Source organism: Coptis chinensis, chromosome 5 (assembly GCF_015680905.1).
Source record: "Coptis chinensis isolate HL-2020 chromosome 5, ASM1568090v1, whole genome shotgun sequence".
NCBI classification, from domain to species: Eukaryota; Viridiplantae; Streptophyta; class Magnoliopsida; order Ranunculales; family Ranunculaceae; genus Coptis; species Coptis chinensis.
In genome coordinates, this window is record NC_141460.1 from 79,998,131 (window position 1) to 80,015,979 (window position 17,849).

At 38.7% G+C, this 17,849-nt stretch overlaps 2 protein-coding genes across 2 annotated transcripts; both read left to right on the top strand.

Moving 5' to 3' along the window:
* The first annotated feature begins 124 nt into the window (after positions 1 to 124).
* Positions 125 to 1,834, top strand: LOC147499166 (plant/protein). Its single transcript, XM_086560971.1, has 3 exons — positions 125 to 472; positions 1,260 to 1,537; positions 1,700 to 1,834. Exons 1-3 carry the CDS (start codon positions 194 to 196, stop codon positions 1,794 to 1,796), a joined length of 654 nt encoding a protein of 217 aa, XP_086417097.1. The 5' UTR covers positions 125 to 193; the 3' UTR covers positions 1,797 to 1,834.
* Positions 1,835 to 4,672: 2,838 nt separating this feature from the next.
* On the top strand, positions 4,673 to 10,372 carry LOC147499167 (bifunctional 3-dehydroquinate dehydratase/shikimate dehydrogenase, chloroplastic-like). Its single transcript, XM_086560972.1, has 10 exons — positions 4,673 to 5,088; positions 6,635 to 6,725; positions 7,885 to 8,100; positions 8,204 to 8,544; positions 8,794 to 8,857; positions 8,989 to 9,097; positions 9,266 to 9,415; positions 9,510 to 9,658; positions 9,740 to 9,902; positions 10,089 to 10,372. Exons 1-10 carry the CDS (start codon positions 4,886 to 4,888, stop codon positions 10,130 to 10,132), a joined length of 1,530 nt encoding a protein of 509 aa, XP_086417098.1. The 5' UTR covers positions 4,673 to 4,885; the 3' UTR covers positions 10,133 to 10,372.
* The last annotated feature ends 7,477 nt before the right edge of the window (positions 10,373 to 17,849 follow it).

Here is a 17,849-nt window from a genome sequence, read left to right on the forward strand (position 1 = left end):
CCCATGTAACTTGTTCATGTGACGGAATATTTTCTCTCACATTTTTTCGTAAAAACGGTATTTATAAAGCAGAAGCCCAAAGTATTTAGGACGTTGGGTGCAGACCTTGAAGCCCGACCCAGCCTGTTTAAACAGTTGAGACCTTCTGCAGACCTTGTGCAGTGCCTTTCAGTTTCCTTGCCTTCGAATTGCAATGGCGTTGCAGTCATTCTCGTCCCACTTAAGCCTATCAAGCACCCAAACTTCTTCTTTACCTTATTGGAAGTGCAATGCCCCTTCAATTAAAGCACCCTCCCTAACTAGTTTCCCCGTTTCCTTAAGGACTCTTAATCATCCATCTCTATCAAAGTCAAGGCCCTTTTCTATCTCAAACCCCCAATGTTTAAATGATGAAGAAGAAGGAGGCCCACAAGGCCTTGTTCAAGACTTAAGAGTTCCAGACCATTGGTTAGTCCCAGCTAAGGCTCTTCAGGTACTTTAACCTTTTGCTTCAAAGCTTAATTTGGTTTACTAACTTTCCCAGCCAAATTATCATTTATTCATTTGGAAGATTTTATTGAAGCTATATGTGGTTTTTGTGTACTAGTTCTTAAATTGTCTTGGGTTTGTTTGATATATTTGGAGTGAGAATGTTACATTGAGTTCGGACTTGGAACAGTGGGTGTTCGAGGTTCTCTTTGAGTGGGAATACTATGTAGAATCGGTTTGCAGCACGACTGCACGCGAGTTCTGATGCTGTTGCGCTGTTCTAGTGTATGAACTAGATGCCTAGATCAAATTTCTAAATTGACAATAGAATCAATGAGAGACTAGACCATTATTGTTAACCAATCTTAATGGCTGTTCCAAGGAATTTTGACGTGCTAGACATTGCAGAAGTCTTATAGGAGGCTTGATAGGAATCACAAGAAAAAATCATACACAAAAACACACCATCAAATGATAGAGTTGAAATAATCATAATTGGTGCCACGGCCCTACTTTAATTGCTTCATACTGCCGGGATTCCATGGTTCATTTGAAATTCTCAAACAAGGAAAGGAATTTGCAAGCACATTGGAGTTTGTCTGAATTGTGTGGTTTTCATGTTTTTATTTTCTTTCCTTCTTCGTTTTTCCTTGTTCACGTCTTTGTTGGTGAGTTTGTATTATCACGAAGGAGTGTGCATCTGTATTACAGGATAGGGTGGCGTCGTTCCCCAAGGTTTTTCCTTAGCGTCTTCAAGTGCATAAACCTAAGCATGTGTCTTCTATCTTCAGGAATCAGAGTGGCTTAGAATAACTTTGCACAAATGGTTGGACGATGAGTACTGCCCTGAAACAACCAATGAAGAAATCAGCAAGGTTGCTGCTAACTCTTATTATGACTCTCTGGTGGTAAAACGATCGGATCTGGGTGAGATTCTGTTGAAAATTGCAAGGGACTTGGAATCCATCTCGTACCAAGAAAGCTTTCATGGTGCATTTTCTTCGGCAAATGCAGCAGTGAGTCTCATTGTGGGACGCATAGAGCAAGAGTTTGATTACCTTCAGGAAATGTAAGCACTGTATGTGTTTATTTGAAGTAATTTCTTCTCATTCTTTCGATTAGTAATCCGGACTTAAAACGAACATCCCCGTAAATGCATCGCTATTGGCTCGTATGAGTCCACAACTTTGTTTGTGAGCAACTATACAGATGTTGTGAGCCTTTGAAACAGGTGCGGACCAGCAAAGCCGGTAAAACCTTTGGGTGATGATATCAGAAGTTTAGGATTCGAACCCCACCAGCATCAAAAAGTTACTTATCTCATTTAAAACAGGCTTGCCAATAATAAAAAAATGTATAGATGTTGTGAGCTTGTGAGCTTGTGATTAGTTATCTCAGTTTTTTTTTTTTGGCTAATCGGGTGTCCGGGCTAGTTTACGCGCACCTCGACAAATCCCGAGTCCCTGGTTGGAAATTCGACCGGATACTACCTCGCTAGTGGCCTTGAAAAGAATGGAACTAGTGACCATTAGGGAGCAAACCTTAGTCATCTCAGTCATCAGAGTTGCTTGTTGAAAAAAATTCTTCTAAATCCTAGCTAGTTTAAATACATTTCCTACCAAACATTCCAAAAACCAAACAAAATGCTAGATTTTTTTATTGATCAAAACATTTTGCAACAGAAAAAGATATTACCGCTTAAAAATATGACTCAAAGAAAAAGGTAATTAGCAAGGTAGGGCTAAATATTTAAAAAAAAAAAACCCATATGGGTAGACTATGAACTTCTGAAGCGCAGTGTACATTTTTTGGTAGTAAGCAGAAAATGTAGATTTATAGGACTTCATGATCAAGGTGTCCAATTCCTATCTGCTCAGAGGACCAGAATAACTTGATGCTATAGAAATTTTTTGAGGCTGAATCCAAACTGACAAAATACCATAGCAAGGTTCATTCCTTTTAATTTTGATCGGGAGCACAATTTTTTGTTTTCTGACATGTAAATAGATCCATCCCCAAGACGAGCCAAATAGGATTTTCCCCCCACTATATGGGACCCCCCTCCCCCTCTCCAATTTACACATAAAAAAGAAAAAATCAAATTAGATTGACAGTGTGTTTTTTCATATTTGGAGAGGAGACTCTAATTTTCCATTGAGTGGGTTGTAGTTAACCCTAGATACATTCCAAGCATCCACAATCACTGACTTTCCGCAGCATAGCTGCTACCAGTGTTGCTGAATGCTACCATTCCACCTAGAAGGCTAGAAGCAAGAAATTTTGACACTATCTACTGCACCTGAGATAATGTCTTGCTTTGAAGACCTTTCTATTTGACCGAAAAAGTTTTTGCATCAAAGCATCCAAGAAGGGAATCACTTCGAAGTATAAAGTGCTCATCAATGTGCATCACAATACTGAGGTAAGAACTCATCTAACTCAAAAGAGTGTGCATCATATCCAACATGTCGTACAAAACTAAAATGATATGTCCCTACACAAAAACTCCATAGGCCCCTCAAAGAAACAGCTTTCTCACAGAATCTCACATGTATCACGCAAAATTTTCAATCAAACCAACGTGGCCGAAATTGGTTTATTAGGTTAGTACTTAGTTGTTAGTACACATGCATAATTGCATTATCGTCCAATGATTCTGATTTATAGTGAATCTGATTACTGACATCTGTTATTAACTTCCACCATAAACAGATTTTGATATTTATTTTCTGCTACTCTGTTAGTGGAAGTGTGCTTAGAATATTGCCTTCTTGGTTTGAGCACCAACTCGATGAATTTACTGGAGAAATCAGTCATTCATAACATTAGAGAGATGAGGCAAAATTGAAACCATTAAACTGTTACGCACGTGTCTGACTTTAATACATCCACAATCCACATGACTATGTTTGGTACTCGTTACTGTCGGTAGAGCACTCGTTCATGTCGTTCAATTCTCTGGTCCCAAATCCCAATCATTCCCAGTCTCTACACATTCCCTGCCTTCATAACACGAACTATGTGTCTATGTTATGAATATGAATATATCATATATGATGCCTTCTGCCACCTAATAAACGCACAATTCATATGCTATAAAAAAACATAGGGTTAACTAGTATTACCCTCCTACTACTAGATGAGCCAATTAGGATTTCTCCCAACTAGATGAAGAAATTAGAGTCTCCTTCCTGAGTACACAAAAAAAAAAAAGTCAACTTGAGTTGACCGTTTTTTTTTTTTTTTTTTTTTGTACTCAGAGAGACTCTAATTTCCCTATCTAGTTGGGAACAATCCTAATTGACTCATTTAGTAGGGAGTAATACTAGTTAACCCAAAAACATAAAATGAAAAAGCCACTTTAGGTGAATGAGCCCTATATGGTCACAAATAAGAAACTCAAAATTTGCAAAAGGTCCCACGCATGTATAATTTTGTGCAATAGCATGTGCACCATTCTAGTTGTATATGTTAGGACATCTCCAATAAGTCTACATAGGCGCTATTAGGATTATACACTCTATCTAACTCTCAAATACATAAAGTATATATTTACTATTTGTGGATCTTTCAATAATAAGTGGAGGCAAATGTGTAAAAAGATATAACAACGGACTTAAACTGTCATAGACCATTCAAAATAATGAAAAATGACAGGCTCAGTCCATTGCAAAGGCTTGAAACAAATAATAATCCACTTTCATACAACCACTCAAAACAAACGTTTGTGTTTTTAATAGTTATAATTCACTACGCGACGGACTTAGACCGTCGTAAACAGAAAAATAAAGTTTGAAACGTCAGTTGAAGTGACGACTAAATTTTTAAGTTACACAAACGTTACTATAAGTGACGTCCGGCTTTTGTATTAACTAATAGCTGGATGGGAAAGATGTCCGAGTTTTTAAGTTACACAAACATTATTATAAGTGACGTCTGGCTTTTTTATTAACTAATAGTTGGATGGGAAATTTTCCCTCATTTATTGACTAATAATTTATAACCTACGATATACAATTCTCATTGGAAAGAGTTTTTTTAGCACTAATAGGGTACACTAAGAGTTTGAAGTGACCTACGATATATATTGTAAACTTTATAATTTATATTGTTTACACTTCTATTAGAGATGCATGCCCCCTTAATATAATAGTACAAGGAATGGTCCTGTCATATCAATTCATGGTACGTGGTCCTTTAGAAAATTAGAAGCACAACAAATGTAGACCATCCATTGTTGTCTCAAGTCATCACTCTTAACGGGTGTCTCCAACGTCACATCCATGTGTAATTATTATATGAGGTTGTTGGTAAAGCATTAAAGCCACAGTATGTCTGTTATTCCTTCTCTTCAGTCTTCACACTACTCAAAGCCATAGTACTCACTTCGCTTACTGTCCCTATTGCCTTTGCATCCATGGCTTCCAAGAGTGATGTCCTAATATGCACTACATTGCAGTGTAAAACGGTACAAGAAATGGTCACGTCAATGGATACAGCAAAGACTGAAGGTGCTGATTTGGCAGAGCTAAGGATTGATTCATTATCGGTTTTCGACATCTTATTGGACGTTGAAAAACTCATTAAACAGAAGAGTTTACCTGTGATCGTTTCTTTCAGGTATTTAGCTTATTTCAATATTCTTTTCCATTCCGACTCAACTCGCATCACACACTGAGCTGGTTTACTTGGTTCGTTTAACTTAGTTCACTTTAATTACTTGAGAACAGCACATATATATTCATATAAAGTACTTTCATTGAAAAACGCCTGAGGGTGCAATGCATGCACTAAATCATGAAAAGTGTGCGCACCCTCAGGTACACTGTTTTTCAGTGAGGTACTCTATCTACAAATATGACACATCAATCTTCTGATAGATTAAAAAATGGTCAATAACATCCAGTGGTTAGAAAATGTAGTAACAATGGATACAGCATTCTAATTTGTGGAGGTAGGCCAGAGTCTCATAAACACCATTGGTGAACAAATTAAAAACCAGTTTCCTGATTGATATAAAATTGTGTTAACTGTTAAGGGGAAAGTAAATTATAAGTTTGAGTTGCAAAACTAGAAGACAAGAAGTCTTAATCCTTGTACTTGATACAACTGTGTTTGTATGTAATAAACAAATAAGGATAATAATTAACATACCCCACACATGTTGTGAGAACAGTGACAGAATATATTGCGCCAAAGAAAAATCTAAACTAGAATGTTTACATGGATGGTTGGATACAGTTTTTCTGCCGCAAGAATTTCTTCGGAATCTTTAATTTTTTTTGCCAATTTGGGTTTTAATTGTCAGCAAAATGTGTTTTGTTACCTTAAATTCAAAATTTCAGCTGCAAAAAATCCAAATAGGCCTCGATGATATTGAAATTTTGAAGTCATAAAGTTTGTTCACGGTTCATACTGTCACCTGTACTAAGTACTAACTACTAGCCATACTAAGGTGGGAAGTACGTTTTTATGAGCAATCCATTGAATGGTTGAAATAAGTGGAGTCCATTCAAATATTCAATCAAGAGTTTGTATACGTACTTGACTAGTATTAGGATTTAGGAGTTTCACTGAATTCGAAGTTGGTAGGATTAGTTAGCAGTGATTATAAATAAAGGCCCAAGTGGTCGTGAGTAATGTGAGTCTGTTGAAAGAGATCACTTTTGTTTGTTGCTGTTATTGATATTGCGAACCACTAGCTGGTGACAGAGTATTAGACTGATAGCTTTAAGAGGAACAATCTGGTTGTGGTGCTTGCTAGAGATCATATGACAATCCGTAAGAGAATCAGGATACGATTTAGTTTAGTTTGGTCAGTTCTAGGGTCATCAACATTTTGCATATAGAAGGTTCTAGGGTCATCAGCATTTTGCATACCATTTTTTTTTTTAAATGCTGATGACAAGAGGTTTTTCTTGTGAGTCTGGAAGAACTTGTGTCTGTTTTGTTCTTCTGGAATTTTGAGCATATATGTCCCATAATATATTGATCATAATATCATATTTTTAATTTTTGCAATCTCGACAATTTTGTTAGATAAAAAAATTCCAACAAATTCATAGAGTACAATGAAGTTTTGGATTTCATTATTACTTTTTTTTTACCAATATATGAAATTCTGAAAGCAAAAGTAAAATGCAGCATTATTTTGTTCACTTTTCAGACTTGGGGGTAAGGAAGACAAGAGGACTTGCTTTAGAGTACTAGAACGGGCTCTTGAACTAAATGCAGACTTTATAGAGCTGGAGCTTGAGGTACATTGTCAAATTTCTATTCTGTAATGACATTTTTACAATGACACTTACATAACTCAACCCAGAGTCTAGCTCCTCAGTTTCATTTATGTCCATTTAAAGACAATACAACTATTTAGTAGGAAAAATGTTGTCAAAGAGTTTGAAGAGTATGTTCAAACTCATTTTCCATAGTTTAAGATCTAGATTATTTGAAAATCAACTCTAGGTGAAGGTCCTGTTTCTTTGATGTTGTCACATTTACTCTTTTACGTTGTTGTTGTAGACCGTAATTAACTTTATACTCAACCTATATGGTATCTTGGCCACCTATGAAGCACGGATACTCCTATAAAGGTGAAGTATCTATATCGGATACGCTGGCGTCGATCGTGTCGGATACGCGATTTAGAGTATCCGATTTTTTAATTAATTTTTTAATTTCCGATACGTGGGGGATACGCCGAAATATTAATCTCACAATTTTTTTTTGGAATTTCAAAAAAAATAAAAAAAAAAAAAAAATAAAATCCAAAATAAAAAGAGATGCAAAAGAAGAAAAATGAAATAATTAAGTGGTACGACTAACTAATTCTAATCTGCAAAAAATAGAACTTTCTTTTAAAACCTCCATTGATAAATCTTGAAAACCTTCTTTTAAAAACCCTATGAAATCAATGGGAGAGAGTGAGAGACCCGATATCAATGGGAAATGAGAGAGAGAGATGAAAATTGGAAGGAGTCGGATATCAATGGGAGAGAGGGGGGCTGATTTCAGACCAAGTAAAAAAGGGAAAAATATTTAATTATATATATATATATATTATTCAAAGTATCTATGGCCCATTATCCTATATTTTTGAAAAATGCTTCACTAATCCGTGTAGAAGTCGTGATCCGTGTCGTAACGGTATCCGTGCTTCCTAGTTGGCCACAGCTAGTAGGAAGAAGTAAGAACTAAGAAGTAACTTCATGTAGATTTGTACATCTTCACTAAGCTTCCCTCAAAGAGGGTTGGGGCAAAAGTTATTAACTGCCCATAGCTGAAATCGTGAAACACACACGAATTTTATAGTTAACCTTAGGTAGTTCTTCTCATTAAGTATAAATTTTCATGCAACCCCTTCTCAAACATTATGTAACTTTATGATTCTAAATCAATATCAATGAAAATTTTCAGGTGGCTTCTGAATTCCTGGCAAATGTAAATTTAGACAATTATCCCAACAGCAAAATGATTGTGTCATGTCATGTGGATGGCACACCTATTAAAGATGAACTTAGCCTTATTGTTGCACAGTTACAATCTACTGGAGCTGACATTATCAAGCTTACCTTTGATGCAGTTTACATTACAGATGCAGCGCAAGTGTTTCACTTGCTTTCACATTGCCAGGTTAGGATTAGCTGTGAGAAGACCTGAACCTTTCATGGTCATTAGAGCTAACTCTATATATGTTCTTTCCCTGAAATAAATTTTCATCTTTAACTACCTTCAGGTTCCCTTAATTGCATGTGCTCTCGGTGATAGAGGTCTTATAAGTCAGCTACTGTGCCCAAAGTTTGGGGGCTTTCTGGTTTATGGAACCATAGGAAGCAACCCAGTTCCTGGCTTACCAATGTTGGGTACTATTAGGCATGTTTACAAGGTTGAGAATTTGAATGTTGATACAAAAGTTTTTGGTCTCATTGCAAATCCAGTTGGTCACAGCAAAGGCCCTCTTTTACACAATCCCGCGTTCCATCATGCTGGTTATAATGGGATTTATGTTCCTTTCCGTGTTGATAGTATGGAGGAGTTCTTTAGAATTTATTCCCATCCTGACTTTGCAGGCTTCAGGTACGTATTCTTTGTCTCTTTTTATTCCCTTTTTAAAGGGTTCTTGACCACAGAGTCCAACATCTTAGGATGGCACAGACGGATAACTGTAAGCCGAAAATATACAAAATTGTGAATAGGACTGTGACAGGAATTAGATCTAATTTCTAAATGAAAATATATTCTAGCAGCTTTTGTTTTCTGTAAATTGAAGAAAATCTTTGTTTTTTCTTCATACTCTCACAAAGATACAATTTGTGATATTGATAGCGTTGGAATTCCACACAAAGAAGGCGCTGTAAGGTGCTGCGACGAAGTCCATCCACTTGCTAAGGTCCTAATTTTTTAAAGTTTTGATTTGTTTTTGTGTTGATGAGAGCGTATATGTTACTTATGCATATATATTTGCTCTATACGTAGTATATCTTACTCAGTTCATTGATCTGTGGTTGCTTCATGAATTAGTCCATAGGAGCTGTAAATACTATTGTAAGGAGGCCTACTGATGGGAAGCTAGTTGGTTACAACACAGATTGTGAAGCTTCTATTACTGCAATTGAGGACGCACTAAGAGGTACCTTAATTTAGTACAGATTGGCAAAGTTCAAATAACCATCAAGACATACTCATATTGTCCTTTTTATGGTACTTCTAGTTTGGACAAAATTATGTTGAAATCAATAATGCCATCATACCCAATCTAAAGTGGCTTATTAACAGTTGTAACAAATGGCAATCACAGCAAGTAGAAGTGCAAATGGAGGACCATCAGAAACCTCTCCTCTTTCTGGGAAACTGTTTGTGTTAGTTGGAGCTGGAGGTGCTGGAAGAGCATTGGCTTTTGGTGCTAAAAGCAGAGGTGCTCGACTCGTCATTTTCAACCGGAACTACGGTAAAATGAAGTTGCTATATTCTCTGTAGAACGATTATAAACTGGGATATATCTTCCTTCTTATTTGCCTAACATGAGATGTTTATTTGTACAGCAAGAGCGAAGGCGCTTGCACTTGCAGTTTCAGGAGAGGCTCTACCATACGAAGAAATTAATGGTTTCTGTCGTGAAAAAGGAATGATACTTGCAAATGCTACAGCTGTAGGAATGCAACCAAATACAGATCAGACGCCTGTAGCCAAGGTCATACTCATAAATTACATGTATATATGTCTATGCATATAAAACTTCAACTAATCATTTGCAATGGTTTTCGTATACCAGGAGGCCTTGGGAGCATATGAACTTGTCTTCGATTCGGTTTACACGCCAAGAAACACCCGGCTGTTGCGAGAAGCAGAGGAGGTTGGTGCCATTGTGGTTAGTGGGGTTGAAATGTTCATCAGGCAAGCCATTGGGCAATTCAACCTCTTCACTGATGGAAAAGGTACTACGTACTCCCAAGTCATGTTATCCAGTATAAGGTTTACTTTCTTTGCGTCACCGTACCAACAAATAATGCGTCAACAGTTAGTACTAAATGTTAATGCCTTGTAGAGTTTGTTTGTCTATTATCTATAGTGACTGAAACTAAATTCATCTCTTTGACATTCACTGTTTCCTCCATTTTCAGCACCAGAAGAGTTCATGCGCAAAGTTGTATTAACACGATTCTAGTCTATAGGGTATCGTCGAAATAAGATTTGCTTTCTCACATGTAAGTTCTTATACTTGTTAGCTAGTATTTTATTTCCGTGACCGGAAAATACATCCATTTACATTAATTGTATTCATGTAAATCCACCTCTCATCTAGGCAATGACATTCCATTTTCTCAAGTATTTTTGGTTCCGACCTTATCACGTACACGTGCTTTAATTGATTATCTACATAAATATTATGTGTGCTTTTTGTTCATATTGCCTCATTCCTGTACATTATCCGTTCTGTTGAGGAGAAAACATTGTCTCATGTTTACAACCAGAAGTAAGCATGTGCATACGCACTGGCGATTTTAAAAAGTTGTTCAATAATCATAACTATATATATCAAAATTTTCTAACAAATCGTGATTATTATTTTCGTCGCTAATCTATTTTAATTTCCTAACAAATTGTTTTAATCAAGTCTTAAAATTCTGTTTTAATTTCTCTTTAATTATGTTTTAAAAACCTATTTTTTAATTCCGTTGCTATTTTTTTTTGAGGGATCCCGTTTTAATTAGAAATGTTAGATTTTTCTTTTTTAATAGGAGAGGAATTCCCATTATAATAAGCAGAAATATTTCTGTTTTAATTAGGAGTGTTAGAATTTCTCTTTTCAATAGAAGATGAATTCCATTTTAATAGAATTGATGATGTAGAATTTTGTTTTGCATGTAAATGTCTAAATGATAGATAAAACCGACTGGAGAGTATGTGAGCACGATCTTGGTTTGTAAGATTCTTTCATGGCATTTATGTAAGTATAGTTACTAACTTACTATTAGTGATAGCTTCTAAAAATGGTATGCTGAAGCAATATGGAACTAACAGGATATATAGTAATAATAGATATATCTTTTGAAAATGCAATAGTGATCATTTTTTAGAATAACACTTGTTCCCATTGTATATCAATATAAACTTGTTCAACTTCCAATGCGCCACCAAAGAAAAGTAACGTACCTCCAAATCCCTCCAACGGGGAATTTCAATATTACAAAATAATAATACATTCACACCCAAAACAAAAATGAAGTTTAAACTTAAGAACTTATAAAGAAAGGTTGCCCTATTTGGGCCTGCAACCATTGAGACTGACCAGTCCCAACCGAGCTCCACTTCCTAAAAAAGCCCTCTAAATTTTTATATAGCCAATAGCTCCACTCATAAAAGGCACAATTATGATAGTTGGCTCAACTCGATAGCTTAGCACAATTATGATAGTAGCAATATTGTCAGACTGTCAAACTCTTGTTGCTATCTTGAAGTGTAGAGGAATGTATGAACACCCTTTACAACTTCTAATCTTCTATGTCCTAATATTTTCTCCCTACTCTCCTCTCTCTCTCTCTTTCTTCCTCCCCTTTTTCTCTCCTTACTGTTCCCTTTTATATTGTCATCCTGTCCTCTCGTCCCTTGATCTTTTCCTCATCTTTTGGTCCACCTCTACACACCTATCCCTTTAGGGTTCCGCGGCCTCACTTCGGTACTCCCCCTCTCTTTTCCCTTACGTTGCCTCTCCTTTGACTCTGACCACCCTATTCTCACGTGCTCCTGTACGGCCTGACCACTTTTTCAGAGCCGCGACCTCGATCCAGTGTTTCGTGCCTCCCCTTTCTTATATTGCTTCGTGCCAGCGGACATACCACCTCAGTACTCCAGAAAGCGGTTGATATAGATGCCCCCTCTCGGACCGCGGATCCAAACGGATTCGTGGGCCGAGACTCCTCCGCTGTCAGACTACTGAGATGTCTTGTCACCCATTAGTCATTCGAATCTTTCTAACAACCATGCTACCCACTGCCTTGACCCTCGGGCCCTTGCCACGCGTCCTTAGGCACGTGCCTTGCAGCGCATGCCTCACTAGCCCTATCTCCTCGATTCTGGCGACGCCACTCGTTTACTCTTGATTGGCTCGCTTTGCCACTGCGCCCCCCTCATTTTGCCGTTTTACCCTTGACTCTAAGAATCCCGCCCAACTCCTTTATTACGCATTCCTTCCTCTTCCCGACTCTTTACCTTTCATCTTGTTTACTGCCTTCCCAACTTTCCTCACACCATTTTTCTTTTGCTTACCTCCTTGCAAGCTCCTTGCCTCTGTCCTACCCACTCCGGTGAAGCTTCTCTTGCATCTCACTTCCGCTCCACCACGACGATCGCCTCTCTCGCTCGGGGTTTGCGTCCAGATCCCTTACTTTCCTTTTCTTTCTAACGTAAGTTAGCTGGTCATTTTTTGGTTTCTTGTTCTTTTATTCCCCTTTCTTTTCTTCTGCCGTTCATTCATCACTCTTACCCCCCATCTGGTCTTGTTCATCGCACCCTAGTCCCATGTCAGGCTTTGAGTTTGGTGGCTCCTCTGCTACCAGATCGACTAGATCTGTGTCCCCGACCTCCCGATCATCCGACTTTGCATCGAAATCGGGATCTTCCGGTCCCTCCGCGGACCACCCCGAATATATTTCCTCAGATTCAACCCTTGGGGCTGCTATTCAATCCACCTTAGGTAGACGCTTCGCCTTCGCTTCCTCCTCCATCCCATCGCCGCGACCTAACCCGTAATCAGCAGCGGTAAGGGCAGCCCTACGACATCCCCGGGATGTAGTCACCGGAACACGATGCACAGGGTCACCCATTACCCTCATTTTAGTGCCGCCGGCGTGGTTCCCCGGTAGCAACGTGGGGCAAATAGCGGTGGGTCTCGGCTTCCCCTTTATCCTTGCTAGATGTTGCGATGCGCAACTATTTCAACATTCGCCGCGGTCGAGGCATCGACAACTTCTCGGGCGAATCATGTGCGCCCGCCAACTACTACAATACCACGAACACCCTCGCATTTTCCTTCAAGACATCATTTCCCACTATTTTATCAAGAAGAGCACCAAGCTTGGGGTGTGGGGTACCAATCCTTCGCATCGTCCATGAAGAAGAAGTCTTTGTTATCCGCGTCACCTCCTCCGACAAAGTCCGCATCATTATCCCTCTACGTGTCACGGGAACTACCTCTCCACGCTCTTCTCCCTGAACTGTCTTTGAGGCACTCTCATTTCATCCGCCGCGGTGAGTCGAGTCGAATGCTTTGTTGGTTTCCTTTACTATCATCCCCTTGACATATCTCTATCTTCTCTTTTCAGGTTGGAACCCGGATTCCCACTCCCGGATCTACACCGGGTGTCACCTCGAGATTTTCACTAGACCCGCGGCTGGGGGCCGGCCCGATTAATGACGTCCTCGGCATCGACCCCGACAAAGGGAGTCCACTCCTTTGAGATCCATCCCTGATAGATATTGGTAAATACCGCGGCCCTCTATACCTTTTGCCCCCGCCCAAAGAGAGGAAACCCAAACTGTCTCCCCCCAAGAAACGGAAGGTGAAACCCACCGCTCATCGGTCTTTTGGGTACACCACCAAGATCTCTCGCAGTCAAGCACTAGCCCGCAACCTCTCAGACCCGTAAGCCCCTCAGTGGTTCTTCCACGGTTCCCTCTGCTACTCGCCCCGATCCTACTCTTCCATAGCTGACTGGGACGACAATTTTGATCCCCCTGCAGGCGCCGGCGATATGGGCGTCCGCAAACTCAAAGACATGCGTGGGGCCGGCGATTTCGATGGCGATCGCCCGCCAATCACGGTTGTCGAGGGCCCTCCCCGCTAAGAAGGCCAAGACCACAACTCCTCTTTGCCCCGCCGTCCTCTAGGCCTTCATCGCGGCTATCCTCCCGCCATCACGGTAAATAAGCGATCCAGTTGGTCCTCTGCGGCCGGGTCTGCGAACTCGGCATCCTCGCCTTCAAATCCGAGGGGACGCGATGTAGCGCCCGTATTTTTAAAATCGTTTTATTTATTTATTAATTAATTAAATAATTTATTTTAAAAATTGGTTGGATTGGACTTCGGGATATGTGGGCTGGTTTTGGGCCGAAGCGTGTTGGGCTTGGGTTTGAACCCAAATATATAAACACATTGTTCTAGAGAATAGGGTTGAGAAAAAATAAAATAATGAAAATGGAAATGGAAGCTGACTTGTTTCTTTGGAGGGTGGAAGCCCATTGACGACTTCGGATTAGGAGGATTAAATTAGAGTTCTAATACAATGAGTAGAGTTTATCTTTCACCACTACTAAAATTATAATTTTTATGCCCTTACAATTTCTTGTCCAAGCTATATAAGTTTTGCTTGTTCTACCCGGTTAGTTACGCTCGATGTCGATATATTTCGTGGTTTACCGTCCATATAAACCTGTTATTGTGAGCGGTTTATTTTTCTTATTTTTTTTTCGATATAGAGAGCGGTTTACTCCAAAACCATGTTACGTGCCTTTTTCATGTTACGCTTTCGTCTCTTGAAAATTATTCTTATGGTTAGTGTTTAGTTTTGTTAGATTATAGGACTATCCAAAGACTTCGTAGGTGGTTATTAATGGAAGCGCGAGCCCCAAACCTCCTTCTCCGGCCTATAAATGTTAGAATGGTATCTTGTGATCTTGTGGTGGTGTTGGGTTTTGTATGTTTTGAACTACTTGATTTGGTATGGTAGGTTGGGAGTTTGATGAATGGTGGTAGTGGGGTGATGGTGGGCCGGAGATTGGGTGTTGTGTGAAGCTTTGAACCCGTGTTAATGGCGGTCGAGATCGATTTTGGGGAGTGATATCAACAGATCCATAAAAGTGTGTGGTGTTCATTAAAGGTTGTTGATTTTCAATGAGGAATGAAACCGATGTGATGAGGAAGTGAGGGGTGGTGGCGTCCGATTGATTTCTTCTGGAGGTGAGGAATCGAGATTTGAGGGGTAGCAAAAAAGATGGGGTTTTTTCGGGGTTGTAAAACCGAAAGTTGGTTTGGTTTGGGTTAGAGTCTTGGAGTGGTGGTGGTGGCCTGGAAGCGGTGGAGAAGAGTCTTTGGTGAGGGAGGCGAGAAGAAGAAGACACAGGGTCGGGTTGGGCTTGGGCCTTGGTTGTTGTTGGGCCCGATTTTAGGTTGTTTTGGTTTGGGCCGGATTCTAGTTTCAGTTATTGGGCCTTAACTTGTTTTTGTTTGGTTGGGCCAAAAGCTCTAATTTTATGTGGGCCGAAATCTAATTTTAGTTGAGTTGGGCCATTTTTCTTTTAAGTCTTTGGGCCATTTCATTTTAAGTGTGTTGGGCCCATTTCCTTTTTAAGTTGTTTTGGGCCGGTTTCAATTAATTTTTAGGCCGAACCCATTTGTGTTTCGGGCCAGTTTAGTTGAAGTTTTTGGGCCTAAACACTAGTTAGTTATTGGGCCGGATTAATCCTTTGTTTCGGACCAGTTTAGTTTAAGCTGTGGATCAGTTTTAGTTTAAGTGTTGGGCCGGTTTTAGTTAAATTCTTCGGGCCGAATCCTTTGGTGTTTTGAGCCAGTTTCTAATTTTGGTTTTTGGGCTGGTCATATAACTTAAAATATATCTAATTGGGTCTTTAAATGTTGGACTTTTCGGGTTCTAAGGTTTGGGCTCCGGCTAGTTGGGTCCGAACCGTTTAAAATAATCATGAGCCTATAAGCCATGCACATTGACCTTAGCCATGAACCATGGCTATGACTCTAAACTTGTCCGAGCATGGAAATGCCGGTTTGATTTTGACCATGGCGTGTAGACTTTGACTTTGACCGTTGATTTTGACCGTTGACCTTTGACTTTGGAATGTTGACTTTTCCGTTTTCACATATTTAAGAATATGGACAAATATAATAATAAAATATTGTCGAATATCATATATAACGTTGTTTGTCATTATCGAATTAAGATTTGGCGTGAGTAGTGTGTAAAAGCTTATATATATTGGGCTTTGATTGTGGACTATGGGTATGGGCATTTAATTGTCTTACATTATATGTTGTAAATTATATGGACAAATCAAATGCTAAAATCTTTGTGGAAGCTTGTATAAATTTAATTGGTCATTATCTAATTAAGATTTGGCGTTGATATTGTGACATTATATAATATGTTGGGATATATATATAATGCAATATGTTTGGGAGAAATAAATGTATAAACACTCCATTATTATATATGTGAGATCTTCTTATGAGGTAGTATATGATTGGTGAATATTTGCTACGGATTGTGGCTTAGTCTTAATAATATATTGTACGTGAAAGAATGAAAATGGTTATGAGATATATTGAGACATTTCTAAATATTGTGGCTTAGTGCAATAATGTATTTGACATGCACGTGATATAGTGAAAGCGTTTATGAGTCATAAATGTATGACACTGAATAAATTACGTACGAAAATCCACAGAACATGACTACCATGACTCTCATGTGATCTCCGCCTGCGTGTGAAGTTTTTGATATATAAGATGTTGTATATATATGAGATGTTGATTGACCCATGTGTTGGGCAATCGTCGTTTAGTGGCTTGATATATAAGATGTTGATATATAAGATGTTGATATATAAGATGTTGTATATATATGAGATGTTGATTGACCCATGTTTTGGGCAATCGTGAGCCGAATAGTGGCTTGATATATAAAGATGTTGTATATATATGAGATGTTGATTGACCCATGTGTTGGGCAATCGTGGCCGAATAGTGGCTTGATATATAAGATGTTGATATATAAGATGTTGTATATATATGAGATGTTGATTGACTCGTGTGTTGGGCAATCGTAGCGAAATAGTGGCTTGATTATTCCGTTAATTCCGCAAAAATAGAACGATGACCTTGCGATATTTTATGCGAATAGTGGCGATCCCATAGATTTGGCTTCCGGTGTGAGGATTTACGGTGTCGCGCATCCCGCCGAGGTGGTTCACGCATACGGAGTGACTCATTATGTAAGGGGAGGCATGTGGATGTACATGTTAAGTTGAGTAGCGATTGTGGTAGCCGGGGAAACTAGGTAAGACATAGATCTGACGTGATTTTAGGAACACACAAAGAAAGTCTAAACTAATATAATTATGGTAATATGTTGGTAAATAATATATCTCTAGATAGATGATTGTATATGTTTGGTTGGTTAGTAGTTTAGTTATAACCTAAAACCTCGTGGAGGAACTAAATGCCTTATTTATGATCGCGTTATAGTTTGTTGTGTGGTTAGTGGGAAGTTAAAAACTCGGGAGGAACTACACCACTAGATTATTGTATTAAGGATGTTGTATTAGTGGTTGAAAGTTAAAAGGCTTCGGTGGAGGAACTAAGCTGCCCGTATGGATTATGTATATATATATATATATTATATGTTGTATTTTAGGACTACTCACCCAAAGATTGTTTATAATCTTGACCCGATTTGCATGTTTGCTTATCGGTGTGTTCGATAAATGAACATAGTTGATAAGTCTTGGCCAGGGTTTAGTGATGAAGAAGATTGGTTCTTTGCTTGTGGTTTGCGTTAGCATTGCATTTCGGGATGTATTTTGTTTTCCCTTAAGGTGATATAGATTTTCGGTCTAGACAAGGTATTTGTACTTTCATTTGTAATTTTAAATAAGGAGTTATTGGAAAAGATTTGTAACCTAATCTTATTTGTAAATTTTTGTAATGAAGAAGACATTTGTTTAAGTTAAAATTTTTATTGGTTTTAATTATCCAGATTTTAAAACCTGTTTATGGGTTTTGGAAGTGGAAGTGTGTCACACCTCGGATATCGAAAAAGTCGGGGACAAATAATGTTTTCAGTTACAGCCGAATTGAGGTGTGACCGTCATAA

Excerpts from the sequence above, each read along its gene's own strand:
- LOC147499166 (XM_086560971.1), top strand. The coding sequence starts at position 194 with ATGGCGTTGCAGTCATTCTCGTCCCACTTAAGCCTATCAAGCACCCAA. Across the intron at positions 473-1,259 it reads TCCCAGCTAAGGCTCTTCAG|GAATCAGAGTGGCTTAGAAT; the intron begins GTACTTTAACCT and ends TTCTATCTTCAG. Across the intron at positions 1,538-1,699 it reads TTTGATTACCTTCAGGAAAT|GTGCGGACCAGCAAAGCCGG; the intron begins GTAAGCACTGTA and ends CCTTTGAAACAG.
- LOC147499167 (XM_086560972.1), top strand. The coding sequence starts at position 4,886 with ATGGCTTCCAAGAGTGATGTCCTAATATGCACTACATTGCAGTGTAAA. Across the intron at positions 9,098-9,265 it reads AATTGAGGACGCACTAAGAG|CAAGTAGAAGTGCAAATGGA; the intron begins GTACCTTAATTT and ends TGGCAATCACAG. Across the intron at positions 9,659-9,739 it reads ATCAGACGCCTGTAGCCAAG|GAGGCCTTGGGAGCATATGA; the intron begins GTCATACTCATA and ends TTCGTATACCAG.